General features: G+C 35.8%; 4 protein-coding genes across 7 annotated transcripts; 2 read left to right on the forward strand and 2 right to left on the reverse strand.

Annotated features, from left to right (window-relative positions):
- The first annotated feature begins 2,011 nt into the window (after window positions 1–2,011).
- LOC143451282 (retinoblastoma-binding protein 5-like) lies at window positions 2,012–12,449 on the forward strand. The gene is made up of 12 exons (XM_076951725.1): window positions 2,012–3,016; window positions 3,396–3,594; window positions 3,833–4,061; window positions 7,784–7,962; window positions 8,534–8,653; window positions 9,037–9,190; window positions 9,309–9,380; window positions 9,511–9,701; window positions 10,555–10,663; window positions 10,889–10,924; window positions 11,015–11,138; window positions 11,360–12,449. Exons 1-12 carry the CDS (start codon window positions 2,998–3,000, stop codon window positions 11,440–11,442), a joined length of 1,515 nt encoding a protein of 504 aa, XP_076807840.1. The 5' UTR covers window positions 2,012–2,997; the 3' UTR covers window positions 11,443–12,449.
- Window positions 12,450–14,677: 2,228 nt separating this feature from the next.
- Window positions 14,678–21,361, reverse strand: LOC143451288 (putative oxidoreductase TM_0325). Its single transcript, XM_076951732.1, has 8 exons — window positions 20,844–21,361; window positions 20,755–20,766; window positions 16,289–16,410; window positions 16,081–16,215; window positions 15,889–15,985; window positions 15,452–15,562; window positions 15,233–15,269; window positions 14,678–15,050 (listed from the first exon to the last, which is right to left on the reverse strand). Exons 1-8 carry the CDS (start codon window positions 20,878–20,880, stop codon window positions 14,810–14,812), a joined length of 792 nt encoding a protein of 263 aa, XP_076807847.1. The 5' UTR covers window positions 20,881–21,361; the 3' UTR covers window positions 14,678–14,809.
- Window positions 17,751–20,594, forward strand: LOC143451290 (uncharacterized). 4 transcript variants are annotated; one of them, XM_076951735.1, is made up of 8 exons: window positions 17,751–18,399; window positions 18,468–18,640; window positions 18,840–18,890; window positions 19,030–19,137; window positions 19,315–19,585; window positions 19,795–19,954; window positions 20,127–20,243; window positions 20,370–20,593. In XM_076951735.1, exons 5-8 carry the CDS (start codon window positions 19,433–19,435, stop codon window positions 20,453–20,455), a joined length of 516 nt encoding a protein of 171 aa, XP_076807850.1. In that variant the 5' UTR covers window positions 17,751–18,399; window positions 18,468–18,640; window positions 18,840–18,890; window positions 19,030–19,137; window positions 19,315–19,432; the 3' UTR covers window positions 20,456–20,593. The 4 variants fall into 4 exon arrangements, with proteins under 4 accessions (XP_076807850.1, XP_076807851.1, XP_076807852.1 ...); XM_076951736.1 differs by having other exon boundaries at window positions 18,541–18,640; XM_076951737.1 differs by having other exon boundaries at window positions 17,751–18,640; window positions 19,401–19,585; window positions 20,370–20,594.
- A 1,960-nt stretch (window positions 21,362–23,321) lies between the features above and the next one.
- LOC143451287 (putative oxidoreductase TM_0325) lies at window positions 23,322–25,740 on the reverse strand. The gene is made up of 7 exons (XM_076951731.1): window positions 25,192–25,740; window positions 24,786–24,919; window positions 24,584–24,718; window positions 24,352–24,448; window positions 24,067–24,177; window positions 23,852–23,888; window positions 23,322–23,695 (listed from the first exon to the last, which is right to left on the reverse strand). The coding sequence occupies exons 1-7, from the start codon at window positions 25,226–25,228 to the stop codon at window positions 23,452–23,454; spliced, it is 795 nt and encodes a 264-aa protein (XP_076807846.1). The 5' UTR covers window positions 25,229–25,740; the 3' UTR covers window positions 23,322–23,451.
- Between the last annotated feature and the right edge of the window lie 1,885 nt (window positions 25,741–27,625).

Consider the following 27,625-nt stretch of genomic DNA (forward strand, 5'->3'; position numbering starts at 1 on the left):
TAATGGTTCTCCTTTCTTTCTTCTGTTCATTTACACTTTCTTCAGTTACATCTCTTCTCTCTTCCTCTACATCTTCCATTCTAACAACTGTGTCTTCTCTTGTTTCGTCATTCATTTCTTCAGATTCATCGTCAGACTCTTCTACCATCTCATCCTCTGTATCTACTCTCCTCATGTCTTCATCCATTTGTCTTTGAATTTCTCGCTCCATCCTTCTTTCTATTTCTTCCTCCTCCTCCAGGTCCAGTGAATTTATTTCTTCATCTTCGTCTGCGTTCCTTTTCCTTCTCCCAGCTTTTCTCTTTTTTGCAATTATTCCATTTGCTTCAAAGTTTTCAACTTGCTCGTTAAATTCTTCATTTGTTAAAATGCTTCCATTCATCTTCACTCTTTTCCTTTTTTTCTTCTTGTCATTTGTTTGTCGTCCCCTTGATTTTAACACACTTTCTATCGAAACCGATTCATCTTTTGACACAAGCCGTATTTCATACTTCATCCCTTCGGGGTGTGAAGTTGCAACTCATTGATGATGTCCTTTGTTGTTCTGATCCGTGATTGTACTGTGGTGCTCGTCGACGGTGTGGAAACAGCTTAAATGTTGCAGATTGATGAGGTGGATGGCATTTGTTCCACATTACTTGACCATTCAGTTTCCTGTGGACTGGTCTTTTCCAAAATTGGATTGCCTTCTTCATCTTTTGGAGAAACACAATGCTACCAGGACTGGTTAAACTAACACTGAACAGAGACTTCTGAAACTGGTAAATGCTTACAAGAAGGTTAAGCTTTTGAATGGCTATTTGGCAGGAGTTCAACAAAGTGGAATGGTACATAAATCAATTAACTACAAAGAACAACACAAAATGATTGGAGAGTGAAACTTCACGCTTAACTTCACTCGCTTAACTTAATTTCAAATGAATCATCAGTACATTAGGATTAATGTATTTACTAGAGATCAGGAAACTGAGACAATGCAAGTAAAACATTAAAATGCTAGTTTAATTCCTTATAGCAACCGAAATCGTTTTAAAATGAAAGTTATTAAAGATGGGTTAAAACAAACAAGCACAGGGAAAATAAAAACAACTGTCTTTTTTTGCCCCAACACATTGTGTAGTTTTGGGGTAAAAAAAGACAACATAGAATAGAATGAAAGGTTAACAACAATCAAAATTGAAGTACTGGAGTACAATCATACTAAAATATCATGTAGATACACATAAAAAGATTGTGATTGTCAACCATCGTTTTCGATCCACAAAAAGTTTAGTAAAGAGCAAAAAAAGTTTTTTTGGACCGTTTTTGGGTCAATTTAGTGATTTGCATAGTTCCTGAAGAGTACTTACCTCTAGACCTGTATTGTATGTTAAAAAACTATGCAAATAAATGATGTTTCTAACCATGCAAAGCTTTTTCAAAAAAATCATTCTTAGGGGGAGTTGGGGGGGTTGTCCTTTTTTACCCCAAGTACCCCTATGTTTTTTTTTGCCCCAACTGACTATACTAATTTTGTCCTTTGTGTAAAATGAATAGAGGATAATTTAAAGAAAAAACAAGTAGTTGAAACATAAAAGATTGGTACTCAGTGAGTTGGTAATAGACGTCTTTATGATAGTCCAAAGACAACGAATTTGAATATAATGAAAATTGGTGAAAACTTCATGAAATCGAAGGTTTCACTTTCAAGACTACAAATTGTTGCCGTTTGTCTCTTTGAGAGTCAATGCAAGATCTGTTGCACTCGCAGCAAAGCGTCTTGACTCTTGTGGACTAGTATGTTGGTGGCTGTTATGTTCATTAGAGTATAAAGTGCTGACTTTGTCGAATACCTAAACTTTTTTTGTTTTGTGGTTTTTGTTTGCAAAAGCATGACTAACATTCAACGTGCATAGGAATATGTTGGCTGAGTGTCATAGTTCCCAAGTGATGTTCTTGATTACTTCATCAAGATTCAGGAAACAGATATTTTGTACAATGTAAATGTGAAAATACTGGCATGTGTACAGTGAGACCTCGTTAATCCGAACCACTTCGTTTCGTCAAAAAATGTCGGTTTAGCGGGGTATCCGGATTGTCGGAAAGTAAAAAATCAATAAGTCTTGCAAATGCAGTACCGTGTTCAAAACGCAGTATGCACCTTACTCCAATTCTAAGTACCGAGTTTCTGGCTGGACAGCAACTAAAATTATATTTTTTGTATGATCCGACCCAGTGTCGAACCCCAGAACCACCGTATTAAAGACGAATGCTCTAAGCCAGAAGTGACGAACATGCGGCCGCAAATTGGCTTTACAACCGCTCTTGCATGGCGAAGCATTCCGGCGGGACCAGCAGTCTTGAACTTTCTTTGACCTGTTTCTAATCTTAGCGCAATGCGATATCAAAAGCTGATAGCACGATTGAGTTGGAGCAGCATGTCTTCAATAGATTGCCGCACTCAAACGATGTACTGTACGTATTTTTTTGCGACCGCGGAAGCGTTGTTTGTTACTGTTGATGAACAATTTATTTTTTCGTTAAATTTTTAATTAAATTAAATTAAATTTTTTTACAAAGCGCAATGCTGTACAGTACTGTACTTTTGAATCAATAAAGACCGCAACGTTATTATGCGTAGATAATTAATCGGCTATTGTTTCGTCAACTAACTACATACTGTATTAGGACAATCGTGAATCATTTTCGCTTAACTGTTAATAATCCGGTTTATCGGATTTTATTGCTATTGATTTAGCACATTTGTTCCAAAACTTTTGTGTCGGAGTCGGACAGCGGGGTTTCCGGATTAAAGGGGTAAAATGCATAGGAAGAAATCCGTTCCCGGCAGTTTTGTGTCGGATAGCGGGGATTCCGGTTCATCGGGGTCCGGATTAACGAGGTCTCACTGTATATATCTTTTTTTAGGACGAACTATTTAGTAGTTTACTGTTGTAAATCATTGAAAACTACCAAACACCTAGAAGTCATCACCGCCATCACAGCAACATTTTTACGATGAACTTGGAATTGCTGGGTAATAATGTTTCGTTGCTTTTTTGAAATATATATTGTTTATGCTGTAGCTCTTTAGTATAAAAATAAAATTTCACTATTACATTACTAGACTAAGTCAAGTTAAGTTGCAATGTATGTGTATTGTATAGATGACTAATAATTATTAAAAAAAATTTTTGTATCTAATACAAATAGTTTTTGATGGTATGAAAATTCTATCGCTGCATGCTTTTTTGTACATGTAGGTTTTTTATACTTCAATAATTCTGGATTTTCTTGTTTAATTTTTTGTAAGTGTTACAGACAATTTGAAGTTTTATGCATAGACGGAATAGTTAGTTTTTTCTTTAATGCACATGGTTTTTAACTTTATGTCTTTTCTGTGTGTTGTTTTATAGAATCATTTGGACAGAATTATCCCGAACAGTCTGATGGGACACTTGATAGCGGGTCGATGGCAGTAACGTGCACCTTTAATCGTCACGGAACTTTACTTGCTGTGGGGTGCACAGACGGTCGAATTGTTGTTTGGGATTTTTTAACAAGGGGAATCGCCAAAGTGTACAATGCACATGCGCACCCAGTTTGTTCGTTAAGGTTTGTTCAAATTTTGGCCTTGAATGAAATATGTACAGCCTGTATAACCCTTGGTTGGATTCATATTTATAACCTAAGCTACAGTGAAGTACACCGTATATATTTGGTTAGAATATGCTTGATTAAACTACAAGTTTGCAAATTGTGCGAGTGAAAATGACTGGTTTGTCGCTTTTATTTATGCAAAGTGAACAAGAGAATGGATAATTTAATTTTGTTCACATTAATTTATATACAGTTGGTCACGAAATGGCAGACAACTCTTATCGGCTGGTACAGATAACCTGGTTTGCATATGGGATGTATTATCCGGCGAATGCCTTCACACATATCGCTTCTCAATGCCGATCATGAAGGTACAATATGCTCCTCGTTCCTCCACAACTGCCCTTGTATGCCCTCTTAAACCTGCTCCAGTTCTACTTAGAGTTGGCGCAGAGCATCTTACCTTGCCGACTGTCGACGAGGTAACTGTACACCCTTTTTATATATAAACTGCCTTGTATGTTTTTACAATGTAGGCTGTTGTATTATTGTATTGCTATTGAGTCATTCCATGTATAATCAACCAGGCCCTGTAACCACTACTCTTGGATTTTGATAATTTCAATATATGTTATAGACCTTGGAAAAAGCCGAAGATTAAAAAAAAAATTTTGAAAATATCTCCAGGCGTTTTCGAGTTATTCAAGTTTGAAATTTTCGCCACACGATGGCTTTTGGCTAGTGAGCACTGGTCACGCTTTATGATTTTCTTTAATATCTTTATTTCTGAAGGTAGAATAATAAAACAAATGTTGAATTTACCATTTTTGGGGTCAAGGAATTCATTTAAGCACATAAAAAACCTATATCACACCTCCTTCATGGAGTAAATTAAGTTTTTTCATTGATGTCAAAGTTCAAGTTTACGACGCAATTACAAAAATAGCAATCGCATGGGAAACATAATTTTTGCACTTTTGTGTAGCATGGTTCATGTATTTTCATGTATCCAAAAATTGGAAACTTGTTTTTTGTCCTTTAGGAATAAAGTTGGTTTTAACAGCAAGCACTATTTTTAAGATTCTTATAAGATGTAAAATGCAGATTTGAGCAATATCGTATAACTGGTCATGCATATATATGCAAGGTTGTAATTCCAAGGCACCAACTGCTAGTGTTTAAAGATTATTCACCAAAAACATTAATTACTGCCTGCTAAAGGTGCACTCTGAGAGAGGTTACAGTAAATTTGAGTTCCTTTTTGAACTTCAATTTTGCCTACTCCTATTTTGATTCTTATTATTTTATTATTATTATTCTTACTATTATTTTGATTTCATTTATGTATGAAAATGATGAATTTGCCCGCTTAACGCCTGGAATTAGAGATTATGTAAGTGTTTCCAAAAATTTTCATAAGCAAAAGAAGCTCATTTTGTGCAATTTGAAGGAATTATATGCCACATTTTGTGAAAAATATCCCGAGCTGAAGATTGGATTCTCAAAGTTTTGTTCACTCCGTCCCAAATGGTGTGTCCCCGTATCGTCCAAAGGCACTCATTCTGTCTGTGTGTATCCAACATCAAAATGCAATCCTTCTGGTTGATGCTGCCAACAACAATGAAACATACAAAACATTGATTGACAAAATAGTGTGCAGCACGGAGAACAAAATGTGCATGTTGCATCGTTGTGAACAATGTCCTGGGTCTCAAGCACTAGAAGGCTTTTTGCTTGCACAGTATGATGAGGAACTTGATGATGAAGTCCAATGCCAATAATGGAAGTCTACAGACACGATGGATCTTATCACGGTGTTAATGATGAGATTTGAATGGATTCAAGAAATTATAAGAGTTTTGGATGACCTTACAAAGCATTCATTCATAGCTAAATGCCAATCTAGATACTTAAACTCCAGAAAGAGTTCTTCCAGGTTCACGCTTCCAGGTTGAAATCACACTTGTGATGGAACAAATTCAGCATATTTTTATAATTTTTATACTGTCCAGCGCGACCGTCCGAGAAATATTCAACTTTAGTAATGGTGCTGGACAAGCTTGGAATCAATGCAGTGAGTTTGTACAAAAGCCCATGCACAAAAGCTGTGTCATGTGTTAAGTCATCTGAAACAATGCAAAATGACTGCTGGTATCATCTGTTAAAGAACTCTTTCTGGAGTTTAAGTATCTAGATTGGCATTTAGCTATGAATGAATGCTTTGTAAGGTCATCCAAAACTCTTATAATTTCTTGAATCCATTCAAATCTCATCATTAACACCGTGATAAGATCCATCGTGTCTGTAGACTTCCATTATTGGCATTGGACTTCATCATCAAGTTCCTCATCATACTGTGCAAGCAAAAAGCCTTCTAGTGCTTGAGACCCAGGACATTGTTCACAACGATGCAACATGCACATTTTGTTCTCCGTGCTGCACACTATTTTGTCAATCAATGTTTTGTATGTTTCATTGTTGTTGGCAGCATCAACCAGAAGGATTGCATTTTGATGTTGGATACACACAGACAGAATGAGTGCCTTTGGACGATACGGGGACACACCATTTGGGACGGAGTGAACAAAACTTTGAGAATCCAATCTTCAGCTCGGGATATTTTTCACAAAATGTGGCATATAATTCCTTCAAATTGCACAAAATGAGCTTCTTTTGCTTATGAAAATTTTTGGAAACACTTACATAATCTCTAATTCCAGGCGTTAAGCGGGCAAATTCATCATTTTCATACATAAATGAAATCAAAATAATAGTAAGAATAATAATAATAAAATAATAAGAATCAAAATAGGAGTAGGCAAAATTGAAGTTCAAAAAGGAACTCAAATTTACTGTAACCTCTCTCAGAGTGCACCTTTAGCAGGCAGTAATTAATGTTTTTGGTGAATAATCTTTAAACACTAGCAGTTGGTGCCTTGGAATTACAACCTTGCATATATATGCATGACCAGTTATACGATATTGCTCAAATCTGCATTTTACATCTTATAAGAATCTTAAAAATAGTGCTTGCTGTTAAAACCAACTTTATTCCTAAAGGACAAAAAACAAGTTTCCAATTTTTGGATACATGAAAATACATGACCCATGCTACACAAAAGTGCAAAAATTATGTTTCCCATGCGATTGCTATTTTTGTAATTGCGTCGTAAACTTGAACTTTGACATCAATGAAAAAACTTAATTTACTCCATGAAGGAGGTGTGATATAGGTTTTTTATGTGCTTAAATGAATTCCTTGACCCCAAAAATGGTAAATTCAACATTTGTTTTATTATTCTACCTTCAGAAATAAAGATATTAAAGAAAATCATAAAGCGTGACCAGTGCTCACTAGCCAAAAGCCATCGTGTGGCGAAAATTTCAAACTTGAATAACTCGAAAACGCCTGGAGATATTTTCAAAATTTTTTTTTTAATCTTCGGCTTTTTCCAAGGTCTATAACATATATTGAAATTATCAAAATCCAAGAGTAGTGGTTACAAATTTAAAAAAAATTGGTTGATTATACATGGAATGACTCTATTGTAAAAAGCCCGTTTTGTTCCCGCCATTTTACAAATCTCTTGGAAACAAATGTGGGTAATAGTTGGTGAGTTTTAGGTTGTAACTAGTGCTTTTGTGCTGTGTCATACATCTATTTCTGAAAATAGCTTTAAATTTCATAGAATGAACTTAGTGACCATGTTCAAGTTATAGATTTTACAAATCATTTGCCAAAATTTGATGGCTTCAAGGCATGAAACCCTATGCTTAATTTGTATTATAACAGCTTGTCTCAGTAATAAATGTCACCAATTGGTTGTATAGGCGAAATACACACATGTAGCTGTCTTGCCTTAATATGTTTATAACGGTCGATTATGATTTTGCAATTGGCATTGTTCAGTTTCATCCAAATTACAGAACTTATACTAATCTCACTTGGTCACATCCATTTCATTACTGTTTTTGGAAGTAAGCGTTTATGTTGTGCATACTTTCGTATTGTCTCAGGCCAGTGGTGGCGAAACATGTTTTTTTCTAAAAAGTTGACATTTTGTCATGTCAATTTTACAAAAGTTTGCGAAAATGAAGCAGTTTTTCTCAATTTCACGCTAACAGCTGTTTTTGATTTGTTCATTTATTTGCATAACTTTTGCCTGTTCATAAGTTCTTTAATAAATATTTGTATCTTTTGCAGACTGATAATAATATTGTTGCCTCGTTTGATCGGAGAGGGGCACACATCTACACCGGCAACTCAAAGGGGAGAATAGCTGTGATTAGCACCAGCACATTAAAAGTTGTTGCATCATTTCGCGTTACCACGGGAACAGCAAATGTTGCAATTAAACAGATTGAATTTGCAAGAAAGGGATCGTAAGTCATCGGGTTGTTTTAGCTTTTAATGTGTTACACATGTTAGCTTTTATACTTAATTGATGCTTTTTAACGGCTGCAAAAATTTGCAGCGTTTATTGTTTTGGTGGTTTACAAATGATAGTACACTAACTTCAATCAATCATCATTCATTTTATTTTTCACCAAAGCACGGTGGGGACGATTCAAGCGCCAGTTGTTACTAGCAAGCGCCAATGAACAGGAAAAAATGACAACGCCGAAAAGGCTTAAAACGTGCTTATAAGAAATAACGTTGATATTTGCTGGTAACAACTTGCACGACCACTAAACCTATAATTAGTTAAATCCCTAAAACATAAGTTGAAAAAGCGAAAATTAAGCAGACGAGCAGGTGGTGTGTTCAAGCAACTGATGAATAAAAATTGCTTCAATGCTGTACATCAGTGGAACATCTTGTTGAACTTTACGTCATAAGTGTGGCGTAATAATGCTTGCCATGTTGTAGCAATGCTTTACTTTCATTGTGTGCTAGTATGTATTTCTATGGATCTGGTTTTTTTTAATCATCATCGTGCACTCTTGTGCTTAGGTGCTTTCTGGTGAACACGGCTGACAGAATCATTCGTGTTTATGACGGCAAGGAGGTGGTCATGTGTGGTAAAAGTGGTGAACCTGAACCAATTCAAAAACTACAGGACCTGGTCAACAGGTATCAGAGTTGTTTGACAAATTAATTTGACGACCAGAATAATACCACATTGAAATTAGCTCATGAATGGCATCTGACAAGGTACTGCCATGTCCACATTGATCGAGCATATTGGCATATTTTTGCATTTGTTTATTATTGTCAAAGGAGCAAGCTCTCTTTAACCGTTCAGTCGAGTCAGACTCTCGGTCACTCTATGAGTCGTCTTCCCCACAATATCGGTCACTCACTGCTTTCAAAGGAGCAAGCAGGCACCTAGGAGCTTATTAACTATCGTAAAATCCGCTCATGCAAATTTTCTTTGCCCTTCATAGATTACTCTAGGTAGACCAAGTTAGTTTTAAAATTACCGGGATTTGTCAATGTAAAACATGATTTCGCAGAACACCGTGGAAAAAATGCTGTTTTTCTGGCGATGGGGAATTCGTCTGCGCCGGATCTGCAAAGCAGCACCAACTTTATATTTGGGAGAAAAGTGTTGGCAATCTCGTAAAGATCTTACAAGGGATGAGAGGCGAACAGTTGTTAGATGTTGTGGTAAAAGACTTGCTGTAATATTTTATGTTAGAGTGAAGTTAACTTTGTTTATTGAATGTTGAACGCATGGACGTGCTGCCGTGCTACATTAACTAGATTTAAACCTGATTTTTTCCAGTGGCATCCAATTCGTCCTATGCTGTGTTCCATATCAAGTGGAGTGGTTTCAGTCTGGGCGCAGAATCAAGTTGTACGTTACCTCATATGCTGGCAATTGTGACGCAACAATTGCACGATTGCTCGTATTTAAACTGTTTGACTAAATATAAAATGCTGCCAAACTGAATCGGCCAAATCACAGTTTATCTTCAATTTTTTAGGAAAACTGGAGTGCATTTGCTCCGGACTTTTCAGAGCTTGATGAGAATGTAGAGTACGAGGAGCATGAGTCAGAGTTTGATGAAGAGGATGAAGATAAGAGCGAGAGTGAAAATGAAACGAAGCAGAAAGAGGACGATCAGATCGAAGTTGATATCCTCACAATCGAACCTATTCGAGCGTTTTGCAGCAGGTGGTGGTGATTTTCGTTGGATTTTTACAAGTTTATTTATAACGGAGTCAAAACATTAGATTTATCTCTGAAAGTACATTGTCAGAAATGCTGGCAGTTTGTTGGTTGTTTGTTGGTCTGGACACAATGTCCAGTTTTTGTTGCTTGCTTGCCTTCTAAAACAACAGATGCCAGATTTCAAATGTTTTCCACCGTAGATCAACATTAGGTTTCTGATCGGAAACCAGTTTTTCTTAGACTGGTCAAGTGTCTTCTTAAAAAGTCAAAATCTAACCACCTACTGGGATGACGTAGAGTTTCGGTAATTAATGCTCACATAAGTTAGAACACGAGACACATTTACACCGAGTTAAGAATGTCGGCATTTCCTGTGAATCTTATAATAAAGGAACTATTCAGTGAAAGCTCAAATACTTAATGCCTGATACTTCCAAATTTTTTGATAATTTATAGTAACTTTGTTGGTTCCATTAAATTATAATTATCTATTAAACTGTTTGCTGCCTCAAAGCTCATTAACTTTAATTTTCAGTTTACTTCAAATGTTTTTGTGGTATACAGAGCGTAATAGGGTAAAATGTTGTGAAAGCTCCTTGACTCGGCTTTCGAGACTACTCAAGTCAAAAATATCTGATAACTGCAAGCACTTAACTTGCCCATGCGAGACATTGCTGTTGAAGTACCAGTCATACCAACTTTTGTTAATTCATAGTAGATTCTTCGAAGTAGTTCAAATTGGTCTTTCCTGCATTGCTTTCGTGGGCTTCCACTGCCGTGTACTACAAGTGATGAAATGTGAAATAGATGTTGCGATTCGATGCATGTTTCTGTTTTTAACTTTCTTCGTTTTCAGTGATGAAGAAGACCAAGACCACGATTGCCTCGAATTCCTTCCAATATCTCCTGAAATCGATGAACCGGAAGAAAACATCTTGCTCCCTCCAGTGGATCCGACGAACCAGGTGAAGAATCCTTTAGTAATTATTTTCATTTGCGTGCATTTGTTGTGAAATCTATATTCACACCATTGCTATTATAACCGTGCTATCACCACTATTGTCATGGCTATAGAATTCTGGTTTAAGCTTATTAACAAAACTGTTATTATTATGATTTTATCATTAATTTGGAAATACTTAGATTATTAATTGTTATTATTTACCATATTTAATTATTTATACTTGAAGGCACCAACCCCTGAGCCCGCTTCCAAAAAACAAAAGGTAAGTTGCCTGCTTCTAAATACATCTCTCCTTGTATTTGAGAACAAAGTAATACCAGTCGCAACTTCATTTCCTCAAATATTTACAAAGGTTCACAACATTAAACTCGATGGCACCTCTGGTGGAGAAGAGCATCCTCTGATTTCCGGGAACAAAAAGAGCAAGAGAAGGAACACGGGAAGTCGAAATAAACCCGCGAAGTCTTTGAAAGATGGTAGGTTGTTTGTTGACGGCTTCTTGACTAAAACATGCAAGCCCCTTAATAACTCTTGGAAAGGAAAAGCATCAACACCTTATGTTGACGTCGAAATGATGAATAGTTTTATAAAAAGTGCTTGGGACTTGCAAATTTTCAAAGAAATACTTTGTTGAGCAGATTTTGGCGAAAAACTTATTTTTCTTACAATCATGAAACTTTGCAGACTCTTTTCTCAGGTAAAAGTCGCACCAAAGTCAAACAAAACAACAAAATTGGAGATGACGTAATAAGCATGGGAACCACTATCGCTGGATTATGATGCAATAATGGTCCGTCTTTGACGAATCAAATATCTTGGCCTGAGCCCAAGTGAGACGACCCTCGGTGCGGACAATGCCTCCATTGTTCTATATTGGGCGTGAAACTTACATTTGGACACAAACGTGTCATTTAATGTGTCATTTAATGTACACTTGAGGGATTAGTTTTGTATAATTCCAGGTCGATTCAACACAGAACCAACATCTGTGTGTTGTAGACTTCTTGGCTTTAATCGAACGTTGTTGGAATCGTCCATGGATGGAGTTGACCGACTACCCTTATGTATTATTCCTTTAAAGGTTCTTAAGAAATTACAGATGATTATGTGTAAACTACTAGTTGTAGACGTTGATGTTGTTGCGAAGTTGGGCTGAGTCAGCACGTCTTGTCTGATTTATCATGAATTTGGGAACTAGAGGCATTTAAATGTGCACAGTGCATTGTTGTGTTTTGCTTTTGGTGATAAAGTTTCTTCAGATTTTGTTACTGATATGTTTCAATTAAGAACGTTTTTGCTACCGGTTTGTTTTCAGATTTCCTTTGAAACAGATAGTTTTTACGACCACTTAAATATTGAACTGTTTTTGAAGCGATTTGATTCAACACGCCCGATTACAAAAAGTTTTTTTAATAGAAATGTCAGAGTGAAAAATATTTTTTCCCGTACTTGGCATTGGCAGTGCTTTAGTTTTGTTCAATCTGACATAAATGCTTCAGTTAGTATAAGAAATATTTCTGTAAGAGTTAGGGCTACGCTGATTTTTGTGGTTTGAAGTAACAAATCAGAATGCCTTTCGTCATTAGCTGCGATCACAGATTCTGCCTAATCTGCAAGACTGCAATTCGACTTATAAAAGCATTATTTATTATACTATTTTATCAAACCATCAAAAATGTTTATGTAATGGTATTATTTTGTTCATAGAAATTTTTATACTGACATGTATAAAGTATCCACAATTATTATTATTACACAATTATTATCGTACGAAGTACTCACAGTAAGCTTGACTGGTTTAAGCCAAACCTTTTGAATAGTTTAGTTTTCAACTTTCTCAAAGTGACCACTGAGATCGAACAATGACGACCTTCAAATGCGTACAACGAAGTCTGAGACCGAGTCCTCACTGACATAATTCGGCAGATATTTCCGCTGAAAAAGGTTTTGCTTCATCGCGAGCCTGGCGCTCCGCTACTTGGCGCTACCGAGTCGTGAATTGCATTACACAAATGTGAAAATTAAAGTTCCTTCATTCACTATTCCACCAAAAAATCGTAAGTTGGAAGACATTTTTAACAGCTTCTTGTTAACACAACCGATATCTACCTTCTAATCTAAATCGAATTTCAGTTAAATCCGAAATAAAAAAGTATCTTTAACAATGGTGTTAGGTCAATACTTAGAGTGAAATAGCTACTTTCTAAAATTAACTCCGTTAACTTGGTATGGCATTGACACATAATGAAATTGTCAGTTGACAACTTGCATTTGTGTAAGTGCTCAAGCGATATCTGCAATCGAACTTCACGTTTTTATTTATTATGTTAAAACTTTTTTATCAAAACCTTTCCTTGGTTTGTGTTCACATTTGTGAATTTGAAAAATAACACTGGTCAACACGATTTTTGGGGCAGACTGTGTTGGAGTCTTTTTTACCTAATTTTGGGGCGCTGAATCCGGATCTGGCATTTTTTTTTTCTATCACATCACGTTTTTGGATAATATATATGTTCATTATAAATAATAGGCCTATCGCAAATCAGAAACCGCCTCGAAATGTAGAGGTTGTTTTAATCAAAACTGCTGGAACGCTTAATCATGCAAAACACGAACACAAAGCCTCGAAATCATTTAAAAAACATCACTAGAAACTAGCCGTTGAACAATCAATGTAATGATACAGAAATGCCACAATCTTTAAGAGCTTGAAAATTTTCGTTTTAATGGCTTTCGTTTATGGGTAGTGGTGTAATTTTCTCTCTTCAAGTTCCAGCAGTAATGTGCCATCATGTGGCAGTCCCATCGGCCTTGGTAGCGCTCTTTCATATAACTCTAATGTCTTAGTGAAAGCGCTCACCTTATTCTTCACTGAAGTCCCCAAGGTTTTCAGAAAAGTAATCTAAATGATTTTTCAGAAAATGTAGTTTTATGCTCATATTGCATTTCTTCTCTTGCATGCTGGATAACATTTCTTTTAAGAGGTCTGGATAGTTCTCTGTCTTTCTGTTGCCAAAGGAGTTACTAACAACTAAAGAAAAAGCATTCCAAGCCCTTGCTTCAACTGTGTTCATTGATGCTGCAAAGTTTGCCTACAGTTGTCATTGTTGTGTAACCTTTGTAGTGAAGTGGGTAAACCTTACAGGTTAAGGTACCATATACCACTTTTCATTACAGGTTCATTATTTTTATGTCTACACATAATCTCCAACCATAATCACTGTACTTCAGTGTTTCCAGCACATTCTTAATGTTTTTATACGTTTCTTTGAGTGTCACAGAATGTCCTACTGGAATCGATGCATATTTATTTCCATTGTGAAGTAACACGCACTTCAGGCTTCGTTTTGAGCTGTCAATTTTCTTTTACATTATACGAACAATGTTATGTTTATTGTTGACAATATTTACGTTTTACTAAAGAGCAGGGTGCTGTCACAAAAAGCATTTAAGTCTACCTTTTAAGTCTCCAGGGCAGATGCATACAGATAAACACGGTAACTCAGTAATGAGCTACCAAACGTGATGTATAAACCAAGCGCGATGTATAAAGATGGTAACTAAGTAATGAGAAACGAAAGAAATAAATGAATGCGTCCGCATATATTTTCGAAATTTGAAAAGAGGTCCGTGATTGAAGAAAGATTGATAACCACTAGATTAAAGTTTACTGAAAACTCTGTCATTCTGTGCTACAACAAAACTTCCAGCCGAGGTTTCACCATAGGTGATTTCAATAACAATATTTGATTTGTTGCTGTTATACGCTCACCGTACCGTCGCTAATGAAAGTAAAAATTTGATCAATTTATGAAATTGGGGAAAATGCGCAGCGAAAAAACCTGACGTGATAGACGATAGAGCAATTCTGAGCTCAGAATTGGATTCTTGGCCAAAACTTAGCCTAAATCAATCATCAAAGTTCATGCAACAAAACTTTTTTGTTTTTGTAGACCAGTGATAATCAATTGCAAACCTGCATAATCACGCTTTCAATCTTGCAACGGTTGAAACGCCGAATAAAATCGATTTTATTGAAACGATTACAGTAGGCCTATATAAGCAATCAAACTACGAAAAAACCTTTCTAATATATCCAATCCTATCAGGCCACTCAAATACAACAAAGATACGACACAAATTTTCACTATGACATTGGAGGTGGGCCAGCAAGAACGGCCCCTCTGTCCAAACACAAATTGCTACCGGTGATGGTTCGGGCAGAATCAGATGCCAGAAACAAGATGGCGTCTACCACGTCTTGCTTCTCTACAAGCACTCCTCCTAGAATACTACTTTTCTCCTCCATGCCAAAAAGTACATCTTCATCTAAACCAGGTCCAAGTAATCCCGGTCGTTTCAATATATTTGTCCTACAAGCTCCAGGACTGAAAGGAAACAAAATATAGTAACTGATGTAAAGCAAGATCAGTGACAAGTGAGATGATTGTAGTTTTAAGAGGTTTGCAATTGCTACAGCCACCGTGGTAAGAAAGTAGTGATGAAAGAAATGTCCATGTCCACTGGACGACAGGTTATTTAATGTTGAAATGTACGCCATGAAACTTACCACACAGCATTCACTCTAATTCCTTTCTCTGCCAAACCTGTCAAGACAAAAACGATAAAATTGTTACAACAGTATTTGGTAAACAGTTTTAAAAATTTTTTAATCAAAAAGTAGCCTTAAAATCTCTCTGTTGTTATTAATACATTGCACTTCCAAAGGCCTTAATTTTCTGTTTAATATAAAACAGTCAATCTTTGAGCAAGGCTCATAACATTTCACCTAATGCCGCTGTTTTGGTGAAGTAAGTCAATGCGGCCTTTGTCATTCCGTAAAAGACTGCGATCGGACTAAGTATTTCAGCAGCCGTGCTTGCCATGTTAATCACATTTCCTGGAATATTTACAAGTACTTCTTAGACAAGGCAACAGAATGGATAATGAGACGATACTGCACACAAACAAACAAACAAACAAACAAACAAACAAACAAACAAACAAACAAACAAACAAACAAACAAACAAACAAACAAACAAACAAACAAACAAACAAACAAACAAACAAACAAACAAACAAACAAACAAACAAACAAACAAACAAACAAACAAACAAACAAACAAACAAACAAACAAACAAACAAACAAACAAACAAACAAACAAACAAACAAACAAACAAACAAACATTGCATTGCACAATGCACAACACAGGTTCTTGCAACCTTTTGTCTTTTCTAAATGAGGCACAGCAAGCTGGGTGAAGTGGAAATGAGCCTTCACGTTCAGGTGGAAAATGGAATCAAATGATTCTACAGGAGCCTAAAAAGTTTGGCAAAGTTAAGCTCATCAACAACATATGACTGGACCCAGTCTTGTGGTTTGTAGCTTTTTAAAAAAGTAATTCATTAACTTACATCTTCTACTGAACCCAGTTGAATTATTCCTGCGTTATTGACAAGCACATCCAACCTGACGAACGTTTCAATCGTTTCGTTCATTGCTCGAACTATGTCACCTTCGATTCGTAAATCGGCCACTACAGCCAACACCTAACATAATTTTCCAATTTCAAACCTACAATTGTGCACATGAAGAATCGCTCTAAATTTAGATGCGTCCTACCTTAGTCGCGCCGGCCTTCTTGCATTGTTCGGTAACTTTTCCTAAATTTTCTTCATCTCTGTCAACCAAACTCAACGAAGCTCCTTTCTTGGCAAATGCGTATGCAATCGCTTCTCCAAACCCACCCAGATAGCACGTAGTTGTCGGTCCGACAACTACAACGAGCTATTCTCGCTATAGCGATTGTAGCTCCTCTGCCGCTAATGGGTAGCAAGCTAGACACGGTGTTTTTACGCTGTCCAAAAGATCTTTGTCGGGCCGACGGAGGTCCATTAGTGATGTTAGATGATGCCATAAAACCGTTTAGAACAAAATAATGATTAAACATACATAACTTAGTTTTATTTAATATTTTTAAAATATAAATGTTATTATTTAATGAGGTTCGTAACAGTCGGAAAGGTTTTTTCACTAAATGTTGGTAACAAACTAACAATTATAATAATTATAGTAATTCCTATAGTAATAACACCCCTGGCTTTTTTATTCAGATATTTTGAATATAATACGTATTATACTTCTTTGTTTATTCTGAGTTTTTGTTTAACAATTAAATAAACATTTATTTCTAAGTTATCAAATCGATATCATTTTAATGTTTTTTTCTGCTTTGAGGCTATGGTCGTCAGCAAGTTTGATTGTCGCCGTCTAGTTTGAACAATGAGATAGGATATAGTCATGGTTGCCAACTGGTATATTTATATACCAAATTCCAGAAACCTGGTATATTTCAAACCTGTATGGTATACGATTTTTTCGTTTGGTATATTTTGGAAAACTGGTATATTCTTGGTATATTTTTGAAATTAAAAAAAACTGTTTCTGAATTTCTACCACAGATTTACTTTACAATCTGGCAACCCTGCAGTAACAGACTAACAGTAAAGTGTAGGACTGAATTTACTGAAACTGAACTGCTGAGTGCTGACTGTCACTCACTGTTCTCAGCCGTCTTGAGAAAACGGTAGCTGGGCGCTAAATTTAGTTGGTTTATAAGGCGTTACACGATAAATTCAAAATTAAATAATAATGGCATCAAGGAAATGGAAACCACGTTATGATGGTCAACGAAAATTTCGTTCAGAATGGTGTCATGAATTTCCTTGAAAAACTTTGAAACTGTTGATATTTGTAAACCCTACAAAGAGTTAGCACATTATGCTCTTGCTTGTTTGGCTACTCCAGTCAGTAACGCTATTGTTGAGAGAATGTTCAGCCATGTCACTTGTGTAAAAACTAAATTCCGAAATAGGCTTAAACTTCCAATGCTATAGAAGCAATTCTGAGGGTAAGGCATTGTTTAATTATGAAAGGAGAATGCTGTAAGAAATTTGATGTTACCCAACAAATGTTCGAAAACTTTAATTAAAGTATGTATGATTTACAAAATGAGGATGGAAATAAGTTTGAATTACTTGACTAAACTTTTTCATTCATATCAATGCATCGTCAAACATGAGGATGTAACATTTAAAAGATATGAAGGCAGGCAAAAATTGTTTTCTGGTGGATTTTAAACCATAGTTCGGTTTATTATATAGTATTGCTGCTGATAAGTGGTTAGAGATTTGATACAAATCCAAATGTTATATGTACCAATTGTAGTTGGATTAGATCTTATGATAAAACATACACATGCACGAGACTCGTTGATTGGTTAATGTGCGTCTGTCTGCACGCTAGGCTACGTAAAGAGTTTGGTATAGGCTAATGGCCTTAGTCACGTAGCTTAGTACGTGTGTTTTTCGACTAGGCCTACTGCTGCGTCATTTGCTTAAGGCAGGTTGTTTTCCGTTTCAGGATTATAAATCAATATTCAACAAAAGTATAGCCTATATTTCAAACCATTTGGCATATAAAAGACATCCACCAAATTTCGAATGAGGCAAAATCTCGAAATAAAATGTGCCCTATAAGAAAGAAATACGTACTAAGTCATGCAAGCAAAGTCAATATCTGAAGAGGTCCAATAATAAACCTAGGCTAGGTGTCCAAGACTGCCAAGTTTTGTAACTTTATCATGAGCGAAACATGTATTTTAGACGGAGGATAAAAAAGCCCCCTCATGTGTATTTTGAGTCTCTCTGGAACTTGTGTAAAATAGAATTAAGGTGTGTAATTTTGCACTTGTAATGTATAATAGTTTCTAGTTTGACTAATAAAAGTGTCATGTTTTTAGGTTAACCATGGCTTCAGCACAAAACATGCATACCAGTAATTATATTTTTAATTTAATTTTTAATTATTCCCAGATAATTATAAGAGTGCTAGAAAAAAGTGTGAAAAAGCAGTAAATGCAACTCATATCTGCTCAGAAGATTTAGACACTACCGACGTTGAAAGTAAAAGGAAGTAAGTCAGATAAAAAACCAATTATGTGGTTGGACACTTAGCAATTTAAGCAATGAAGATAGGTTTTCTGTGAGTAGCATTTGACAACTAAAAATATGTGACTAAATAAATTACATAATTTATTTGTAATGAAGTATTCAAACTCGCACATTTTTCAAATATTTTGTTGAAACAAAAACATATACATATTTTTTATCAGAATTCGACCTCCATCTCGACTTGAAGAATCAAATTCTGACAATGATGCCAGGTAAAGTAAACAGAATTGACCTTGGATGATGAAATAAACAAAGTGCAAATGCTTGATAAATTACCTGATTAATTATTATTATACATGTTATGACTGTCTAAAGTAGTGATTTGCACATTAGTGAACATATTTACTGCAGTAACCACTGGGAATCAGACCAATCCAAACCCAAAAGGAAAAAATTGTTTTCACAACATTCAACACCACCACCTGTTGTTCCAGAAATGCCTAACACCCAGGAAAGAAGGTATACATTATTCTCGATATTGCTGTTATTATAAATAATATGTAATTTTTTAAATAAGTTATGGGCTACATATAAAAGTTACCAATCTTTACATTAATGTTCAAGGTAAAAAAATGAAAGTATTTTATCTTCAAGTAGAAGTGATAAGCTATGCTACCAATTTCTTTGTTTTGGCAGTGCAAATACTTCTTTTTCAACACCCATTTTAGTTGCAAGGTAAACAAATTTGACATGCAATGCCACAAGTTTTTCTTTGTAAACAGTTACGTAACAGCTGTAATCAGTGTGGTATGCTATGTGGTACGGTATGCTCGTTTTTCGTACTTCCGGATTCTGTAAAATAATCCAAGTTTCTTCGGTGGAACACTTCAACTTGCCGATAGATTCATTTGAGGATTTTGATAGGGTGGAATCACTGCTAGCAGAGAAATCACAAGCGCATGTTTTTGTAAGTGCAACATGTAGGTTAATATGCAAGTTACTGATAATTAAATAATAATATGAATATTGAGTATTTTCATCTCTTTTATCTAATTGCTATGGGGGACTACGTTGACATTTTTTTCAACTTTGATAATGCTTCCATGTAAAAGCATGACATGTAACCAGTAACATAATGCCGCCAAACAATTGATTCTTATCAGGATTTTTTTTTAGATTTCCTATCTAGAAACAATAGGTGGCATAACAGCAAAAGATGTTATCAGCATGATGTTGAGCAAATTGTTGACCTGTGAACTGGCAACCAATTGTAATTGGATGGGAAAGGGTCATAAGACAGGAATGCATTCATCACAACTCGCAAAAGCTGTTATAGGTGAATAAGTCAAAATTGAGTGTTGATGGTTTTGCTAAGTCATGTTTTGATTTTTTAGGTTGCTTACCGCTTCTTAATTGTTTTAAGATGTATTGTGAGTGTTATTTACTATTAGGCCTATCTGTCGATGATGTTTACTCCAGTATTTTGTTTTCATGTCATTATACTTTAGATGCTGCCAAGAAATTGGGTATTAAGGAAGCAGAGAGTATCTGCGAGATCAAGAAATGGTTAAAAAATGCTAGTGATAGGGAAGGGGGACGGCTAAAAAGAATGAAGAACAAAATGGGTAAGCTGTGTGGCATGCGTGTGTGATGTTCATATCATGTATTGCAGAACGTTTTACTTTGCATTTTTAATTTTGTAGATAGTAAAGAAACATTATGCAATATATTTCATTACAAAAATGTTTTAGATAAAGAGCGGAAAGATGAAGCCACGCGCAGACAATTGTATTTCATGAATTTCGACTCATCTTCTACAAGTGATGATAGCGGATGATGATAGTGATTATAATAAAATATTGTGTTTGCTGGTAGAACTTTCAAATTTGAAAAAATAAACTTTTTGCTGAACTGCATAAAAACCCTGTGTGTTAGTGATTGTTGGTAGGCCCAAAGTCGGCTCGTAGGAGATCGTAGCTAACTTGCCGACCGAGGTCCGACAAAGATTTTGTTGCTCCCTACCCGACCTAGGCCCGCTGGACAAAACGAAGTTGGCCCTTCAGCGATTATCGTTTGTGGGCCGCCAAAAGCAAGCTAGCGGCTCGACGTCGGCCCTCGAGCGACGTGCTATCTGGGCAGTGGCAGCACCTGTTAAAGAAATCAATCAACGCAAAAAATGAACTGTAAGCCCATTTTACACCGTAAGCCTAATCCCGCATGTTCACCTGTAATTAAGACGACTTTCGATGCAAACTCAGACATTATACTGTATATTCCAATAAAATTACACGCTTTTCTTATTTTGCACAAAACGTTTTCTATTATACCTTAACCTTCGCAGAGGAGTTTTCTTTTGAGATCACCGAGTTATGCGCCTATAGTTAACTGGCAATGGTAACTCGCGCAGTAGTTGATCTGGGACGTACATCAATCAATTTTAATTATTAACAAACAACAAACAATGTGCTAGTTTAATGTTTTTTTGTCTTCGCCAACTAGTCCTCCGATGTTATTGTTTACACGTGGACTTTGTTATTCAAACAACTCGAAATAGGTTAATACCGGATTAAATTAATTATATTGCTCTTCTTATTGGTTGTTTTCAATTCATAAAATGCTTTTCTGAAAACGTTTAGTTAAGTGTTCGATGTGCGAGAAGTACAGCGACTATAATACTCTGCCATATAAATATTAATTGGTTAAGTAATTCATTTCAACTTCTCTAAATATAAATTCAACACCATGAAGAACCAAAGCACTGACATGATTCTGTTAGACTAAAATAACTGAAGAAACGATAAATGAGTCCCCTTCTACATATGGAATGAAACAAACGTGCACACTGTAAGAGTGAAAAGGATACGCCTACAGGATGCAGGAATATACAGGATGTAAAAATTTCCTCCTTTTAACGCAAAATGAGGTTTAATTTAGGCCGGTACGTGACAGGCTTTTTCTGCCGCCTATAAAGTGCCGGGGACGTTGTCCCGAAATAACGACCCGCCCGCAAAATCGACTCTGCTCAATTTAATAGCCACAAACCAGCAGTTACAAAAAAACAGAGACATTGTTAAAAGCAGTGGAAAGGAGCACTACTTTGCACAATACGGACATATTCAATAACAAACTTAAGCCGAAGGCATACCGAGAAAAATTGACAACATCTGTTTTATTCTGCGCCCGAATATGGAATGTTTCTACGACAACCTCGCAAAAAAATTGCTACCCAAAGAAACAAACGTAATCAGCACTAAATTATAATAAACGTCGTTACTGCCCGAGGAAGAAGTAACGTGACAAAGCATTCTCAACACATTGAAACTTTGTAATGATATTTTTTTATAATTTTATTATATGTTTATGGCTAAATTTTATTTCATGAATATTAATTTTTCAATGTTGTTCAGTATAATTGAAATCTGTGTCATATCAATATTTGATTTTGTGTTTATCACGATTATAAGTGGTAGTTAGAACCAGAGTCGAATAATATCTCGACTTGAGAAATTTTTTTTCAAAGACTCGACTTAAACTCGATACCCTTTCCAAGAAAGTGCAAAACCACCTTCACCCGAGTCATCGTTTCAAATGACTGGACTTGACTCGAGTCACGTATTTTTGATTTACGTTTCAGGATAAAAGCAAAACAAATCTCTATTCTTTGTTCGGAATACAGTACATTAAAGTATAACTTAAAATGATTTTATTCGGCTACGAACGCGTACGTTGCAGCCAAACGAAGCAAACTTTGTAATCATCCTAAACGTTTGTGGTTGATAGAAATGGTGTTTTTGCTTTATGTTTGGGTTGTTTTCGAACATTAATTGACTTAACTCGAGTCCGTTGTAATAAAAGACTCGGCCTGACTTGAGTTTTGAAAGGTAAATCACTTGACTGGCAACTGAAGTTTAATGACTTCCCCGTTGGAAGGTTTTGTGGGGCCCAAGCACAAGTTATACTTGACGTATACTAGGGCCTTCCTAAGGTTTCCTGAGATGTGCCATACATATATCGTAGTCTTTGGTAACGAAAGGTAACTTTGGGCCTAGCCAGGGAAACCACCGATAAGCCATGTATGGCTCCCCCAGGTAAGTCAAAGATAAGTCCTACCAAAGCCTTTCATGGCCCTTATTTAGCTTTATCCCCTGACACTAAAAACAGGCAAGTATTACTCTTGAAAATGTATTATACCACCAGGTGTATGAATACAAGGTGAAAAGAACTCGTTGTACAAAAACGGACAGAAAATCATAGGAAATTAAAAAGTTCTTCGTCCACGAATAAAAAACGTTAAATTTAACAATAAAATTATATTATGACAATTCCCTCGGACCAAGGAAAATCTTTGACAAAATTCGCCAATGACTTCTCGTCGCTACGAGCCTCGTACGGGACGTCACAGAGAATAATTCTTCTAGCGGACTTATGCGCAGGCTGGTTCCAAACAAGCACTGACTGTTTATGAAATATTAACTGGACATTTTCTCTCTCTGCATATAATCACCAATGTAGTGTCGTAGTGAAATAATTAATCCTAATTTGAGTTTGTGCAAGTGTGGAAACAACAGCTACAGTCTTTACATTACTACTTATTGGCTCAAAAATCTTTATGTTAAATCTTTCATTCTAATGGCATTTGTTGTTTTGATAAATGACTGTATCCAGCTTCACCCGCTGACAATTAACAATGTAAAAGTCGAAACGACGAATAAAATCGGTTTATTGAAAACGCAGCAGTAGTTATTCGTAAATTAAACAAAACAAATTTGGTCAACTTCTCCAGGCAATATGATCTAAGCAGTTTATTCAATCACATCAATGGAAAAGTGCAGTTTATTCACCCTTATATAGTGGGCCAGCAAGAACGGCTCCTCTGTCCAAACACAAATTGCTACCGGTGATGGTTCGGGCAGAATCAGATGCCAGAAACAAGATGGAGTCCACCACGTCTTGCTTCTCTATGAGCACTCTTCCCAGTATATGGGTTTGTTCCTCCATGCCAAAAAGCATATCTTCGCTTAAGCCGGGAGCCATTGCTCCAGGCCGTTTCAGGATATTTGTCCTACAAGCCGCGGGACTGAAGAAAAAAAATATATATTTAAAACACGGAAAAACTAAACCTAAAACAACTAAAATATAGTTGTTGTGTTCGGAACTCTACCACTGAACAACTTATGAGCAGCGTTCAGGATTGAATATTGTTTAGTATTGAAATTGATTCAGTGTTACTTACGCCACCGCGTTCACTCTTATTCCCTTTTCTGCCAAACCTACAAAACGACAAATAGTGTTGAATTAACTACAGGCCTTGATAAAAGTTGTATGCACCCTTGTGGCAAAAATGACAAATAATACGCACGTTGGTAACAAATTACATCATTATAACATGATTCTCCAACTAAGTTAACCTATGCCGTCAAACTTTGAGCAAAAGTTGTAAAATCCAACCTAAGGCCGCCGTTTTGGTGAAGTAATTCATTGCGGCCTTTGTCATTCCGTAAAAGATTCCATGTGGTGTGAGCAGTTCGCCAGATACGCTTGTTATGTTAACCACGTTTCCTGTAATGTATAGAAGTACTTCTTACAAGACACCAGACTTTGGGTAATAAGAAGATACTGCATATTTATCTCGCTACTATCTCACTTTGAAAGTTTGAATGATAAAAACATCATCGCATTACACAAAGTGTATAGTTGGTGAACATAAGTTTTTACAAATTAGGTTCTTGCAACCTTTTGTCTTTTCTAAATGAGGCACAGCAAGCTGGGTGAAGTGGAAATGAGCCTTCACGTTCAGATGGAATATGGAATCAAATGATTCTACCGGAGTCTATAAAGTGTGGAAAAGTTAAGTTTATCAAGAACGTATGACTGGACTCAGTCTTGTGGATTGCAAATGACGGAAAGACAGAATGTTTAAAGTGAACTTACATTTACTACATTTACACTTGCATTTACAACTTACGTCTTCTACTGAACCCATTTGCACCATTCCTGCGTTGTTGACAAGCACATCCAACCTGTCGAACGTTTCAATCGTTTCGTTCATTGCTCGAACTATGTCACCTTCGGCACGTAAATCGGCGACTACAGCCAACACCTATAGTAATTTCCCAACATCAAAAATTTGTCTAAATGAAGATTTAAAGAAAATCAGTGCGTCCTACCTTAGTTGCACCGGCCTTCTTGCATTGTTCGGTAACTTTTCCTAAGTTTTCTTCATCTTTGTCAATCAAACTCAACGAAGCTCCTTTCTTGGCAAATGCGTATGCAGTCGCTTCTCCAAACCCAGAAGCAGCACCTGTTAAGGAAATCAATCAATGCAAAGATTGAATTGACAGGCTAAAATACAGGGTAGACCAGAAGCAGGTTTACAGTTATCACGTACACACTTTAAATTTCAAGTATGTTTTTTATTATAGTCACGTATACTCTGAATAATTTTTGTGTTTGTGGTACTTAGCAAGCGATGTGAATTGTTTTGCAGTGTGCTCAGCGAGTAGCTTCAAGCTTATAAAAGATAGTTTAATAACTGTAAACGTACTTTGAGGCCGACCTGTACATTCCATTTACCTGTTATCAAGACGATTTTCGAAGCAAATTCAGACATTATATAAAAGTTAAATCACTCGCGCTTCTTAGATTGCACAAAACGTTTTCTGATGCCGCGTAAACTTCGAGTACAAAATTAAGCCTTTCGCTGTGATCTCAATGCTCAGTGCCTGGTTAACTGACGATGGCAACTCAAGAAGTGGTTTATCTGGCACGTATACCTATCAGCTTTAATTATTAACAAACAACAAATAACGTCTGTGCTAATTTAATGTTTGTTTTGCCTCTTTTTTAGACCTCTCATATCACTGGTTTCATGTGAACCTTGCTAAACAAACAATTTCAAATAGGTTAATACCGGATTAAATCGGTTTTAATTATTGTTTAAGTTGTCGCTTTCATTCCAAAGACATGTTTTTTTAATTATACATTTGCTTGAGTTTTAGGCTAATAACTATAATTTGCCCTGACTCCCAAACACTTTTCCATGTAAATGTTTATTTCATCGCTATCTCAAGTCATTCTAATTTCACTGAAGATTTTATTTCAACACGAGGCAGAGTTTAGTACCACAACGTCAAACACAATGAGATTTTTTGGTTATAGACTATAAAGTAACTGAAGAAACAATGCATCTGCACGCCTCAACATATGGAATTTAAAACGTGCACGCTGTAAGATTAAAGAGGAAGGTGTTATTACAGGATATACCACAGTAAAACGGAGAGACTGTGCACGTGACGCAGTAATGCACAGGATGCAAAACTTTTCTCTCTTTTCGACCGATATAATGTTTATAGAGACTGAGAAATATTGATCATGACTTTCGTGTACTATAGTTATTATCAAACACATGTATATTGCAAATATAAAAAAATAAAACATATACACTGTACTTCAAACGATCTGGAATAATATACTGTTTACATTTCAGGTCTTTTAATATTATGTCTATTCGGAGAGAAATCATGTAGCTTTATTGGCTTGGAATGAAATCAACAGGCTTTATACGAGAGATTTGTTGTTGTCTAATCTCATTGCATATTATAACAGATTGAATTATCCTGATTAAACTGATTTAACTGATTAAATTATTATTATATTATAAAGTTCTCTGTACCTTTAAAACGTAATGCAATATACCGTGTATCATGTCTCGTCTCTATTGGTTTATTAGTGCCAACATGTAACGATTTAAATTTTGAAACCTTTTTAAAGCTTCTGAGATCAAAATTACGCTGTTTCTGCTCGCGACAGTAATGTCTTAAACCTGATGCAAAAGGATAAATATAAACGAAACAAATATAAACGAAACAAAAGTTTGTCTCCATCGTTTTTACTCAAACAAATAAATATTTCTGTATAAATAGTCGTTGGATTGTCGTAAATACACGTTGCGACAAAAAATATAAACGCTTTCGACAGCAGACAACGTTCGGCAAATGAAAATGGATAGTTTCCAATAAGCTGAATTCTAAAAACATTTTTCATTTTTTTACGTATATGTGTGAATAAAAGCTGCTTGGCTGTCACTGCTATATACGATTTGAATATATAAAATCCTGTTATTTTAAAAACAGAATTGATTTCATTACTGTAGAAACAAATACATTTTTATGGTCAAATTAATTGTATTGGAGTTTATAAAGGCTCATGGGCCAAAAAGTATCACTATCTCTGTGTATTTCGTTTATGATTAGGAGTTATGTATCATTGTCTCACTACTGCGTTTACATTTATTGCTGGGCTATATTTGCAGAGTTATAAACACAAGAAAAATTTTTGTGTATAAAAACATCGATTGCAACGTTTGATTTTTGAAAATAATTGCGTATATCCCTCAATGGTTTGACGATCTACTATATAAGTATCCAGTTAACTGTCTATTATAGTTTTTACTACCATTTACACAAAAAATGCATTTCTGCATCGGTTAAATGTGTCGACTGCGCAGTCAGCAAAAATATCGGCCTTTAGACTTCGGCTTCATCGAAATGAAGCGCAAGTAAGTGCTTAAGTTGATCAGACAATACTTTAATCTGTAAATGTTCATCGAACATACCCTGGTCGACAAGTAAATCTTTAACTACACCCAGTGTACTCATTTAACTTTTGAACTTAGTGCCTTTGTTCTAAAATTGAACACAAGTGTTTGCTAATGCATTGCACAATTCTCTACGTAGCCTTAGGGCTGTGAAATTACAAAACAAATTATGAATTGGAAAAAAGGACAAACGAAATTAAACATTAGTTTCTGGAAGCAAGTGGAATGCTGTCATATGCGTTATTTGCTTCCATTATAATTTTGCGAAAAACAGATTCAAAACCTATTTGGTACGCGATTACAGCCAAGTTTATTTTTCAACATTACGGTATCAAATGCTTTTTAAGCCTGATTCTTCAAACTACTGTTTACCTATATGGCGGGCATAAACAAAGAATGTTGTTAATTTTA

Source organism: Clavelina lepadiformis, chromosome 4 (genome assembly GCF_947623445.1).
Source record: "Clavelina lepadiformis chromosome 4, kaClaLepa1.1, whole genome shotgun sequence".
Classification (NCBI taxonomy): Eukaryota; Metazoa; Chordata; class Ascidiacea; order Aplousobranchia; family Clavelinidae; genus Clavelina; species Clavelina lepadiformis.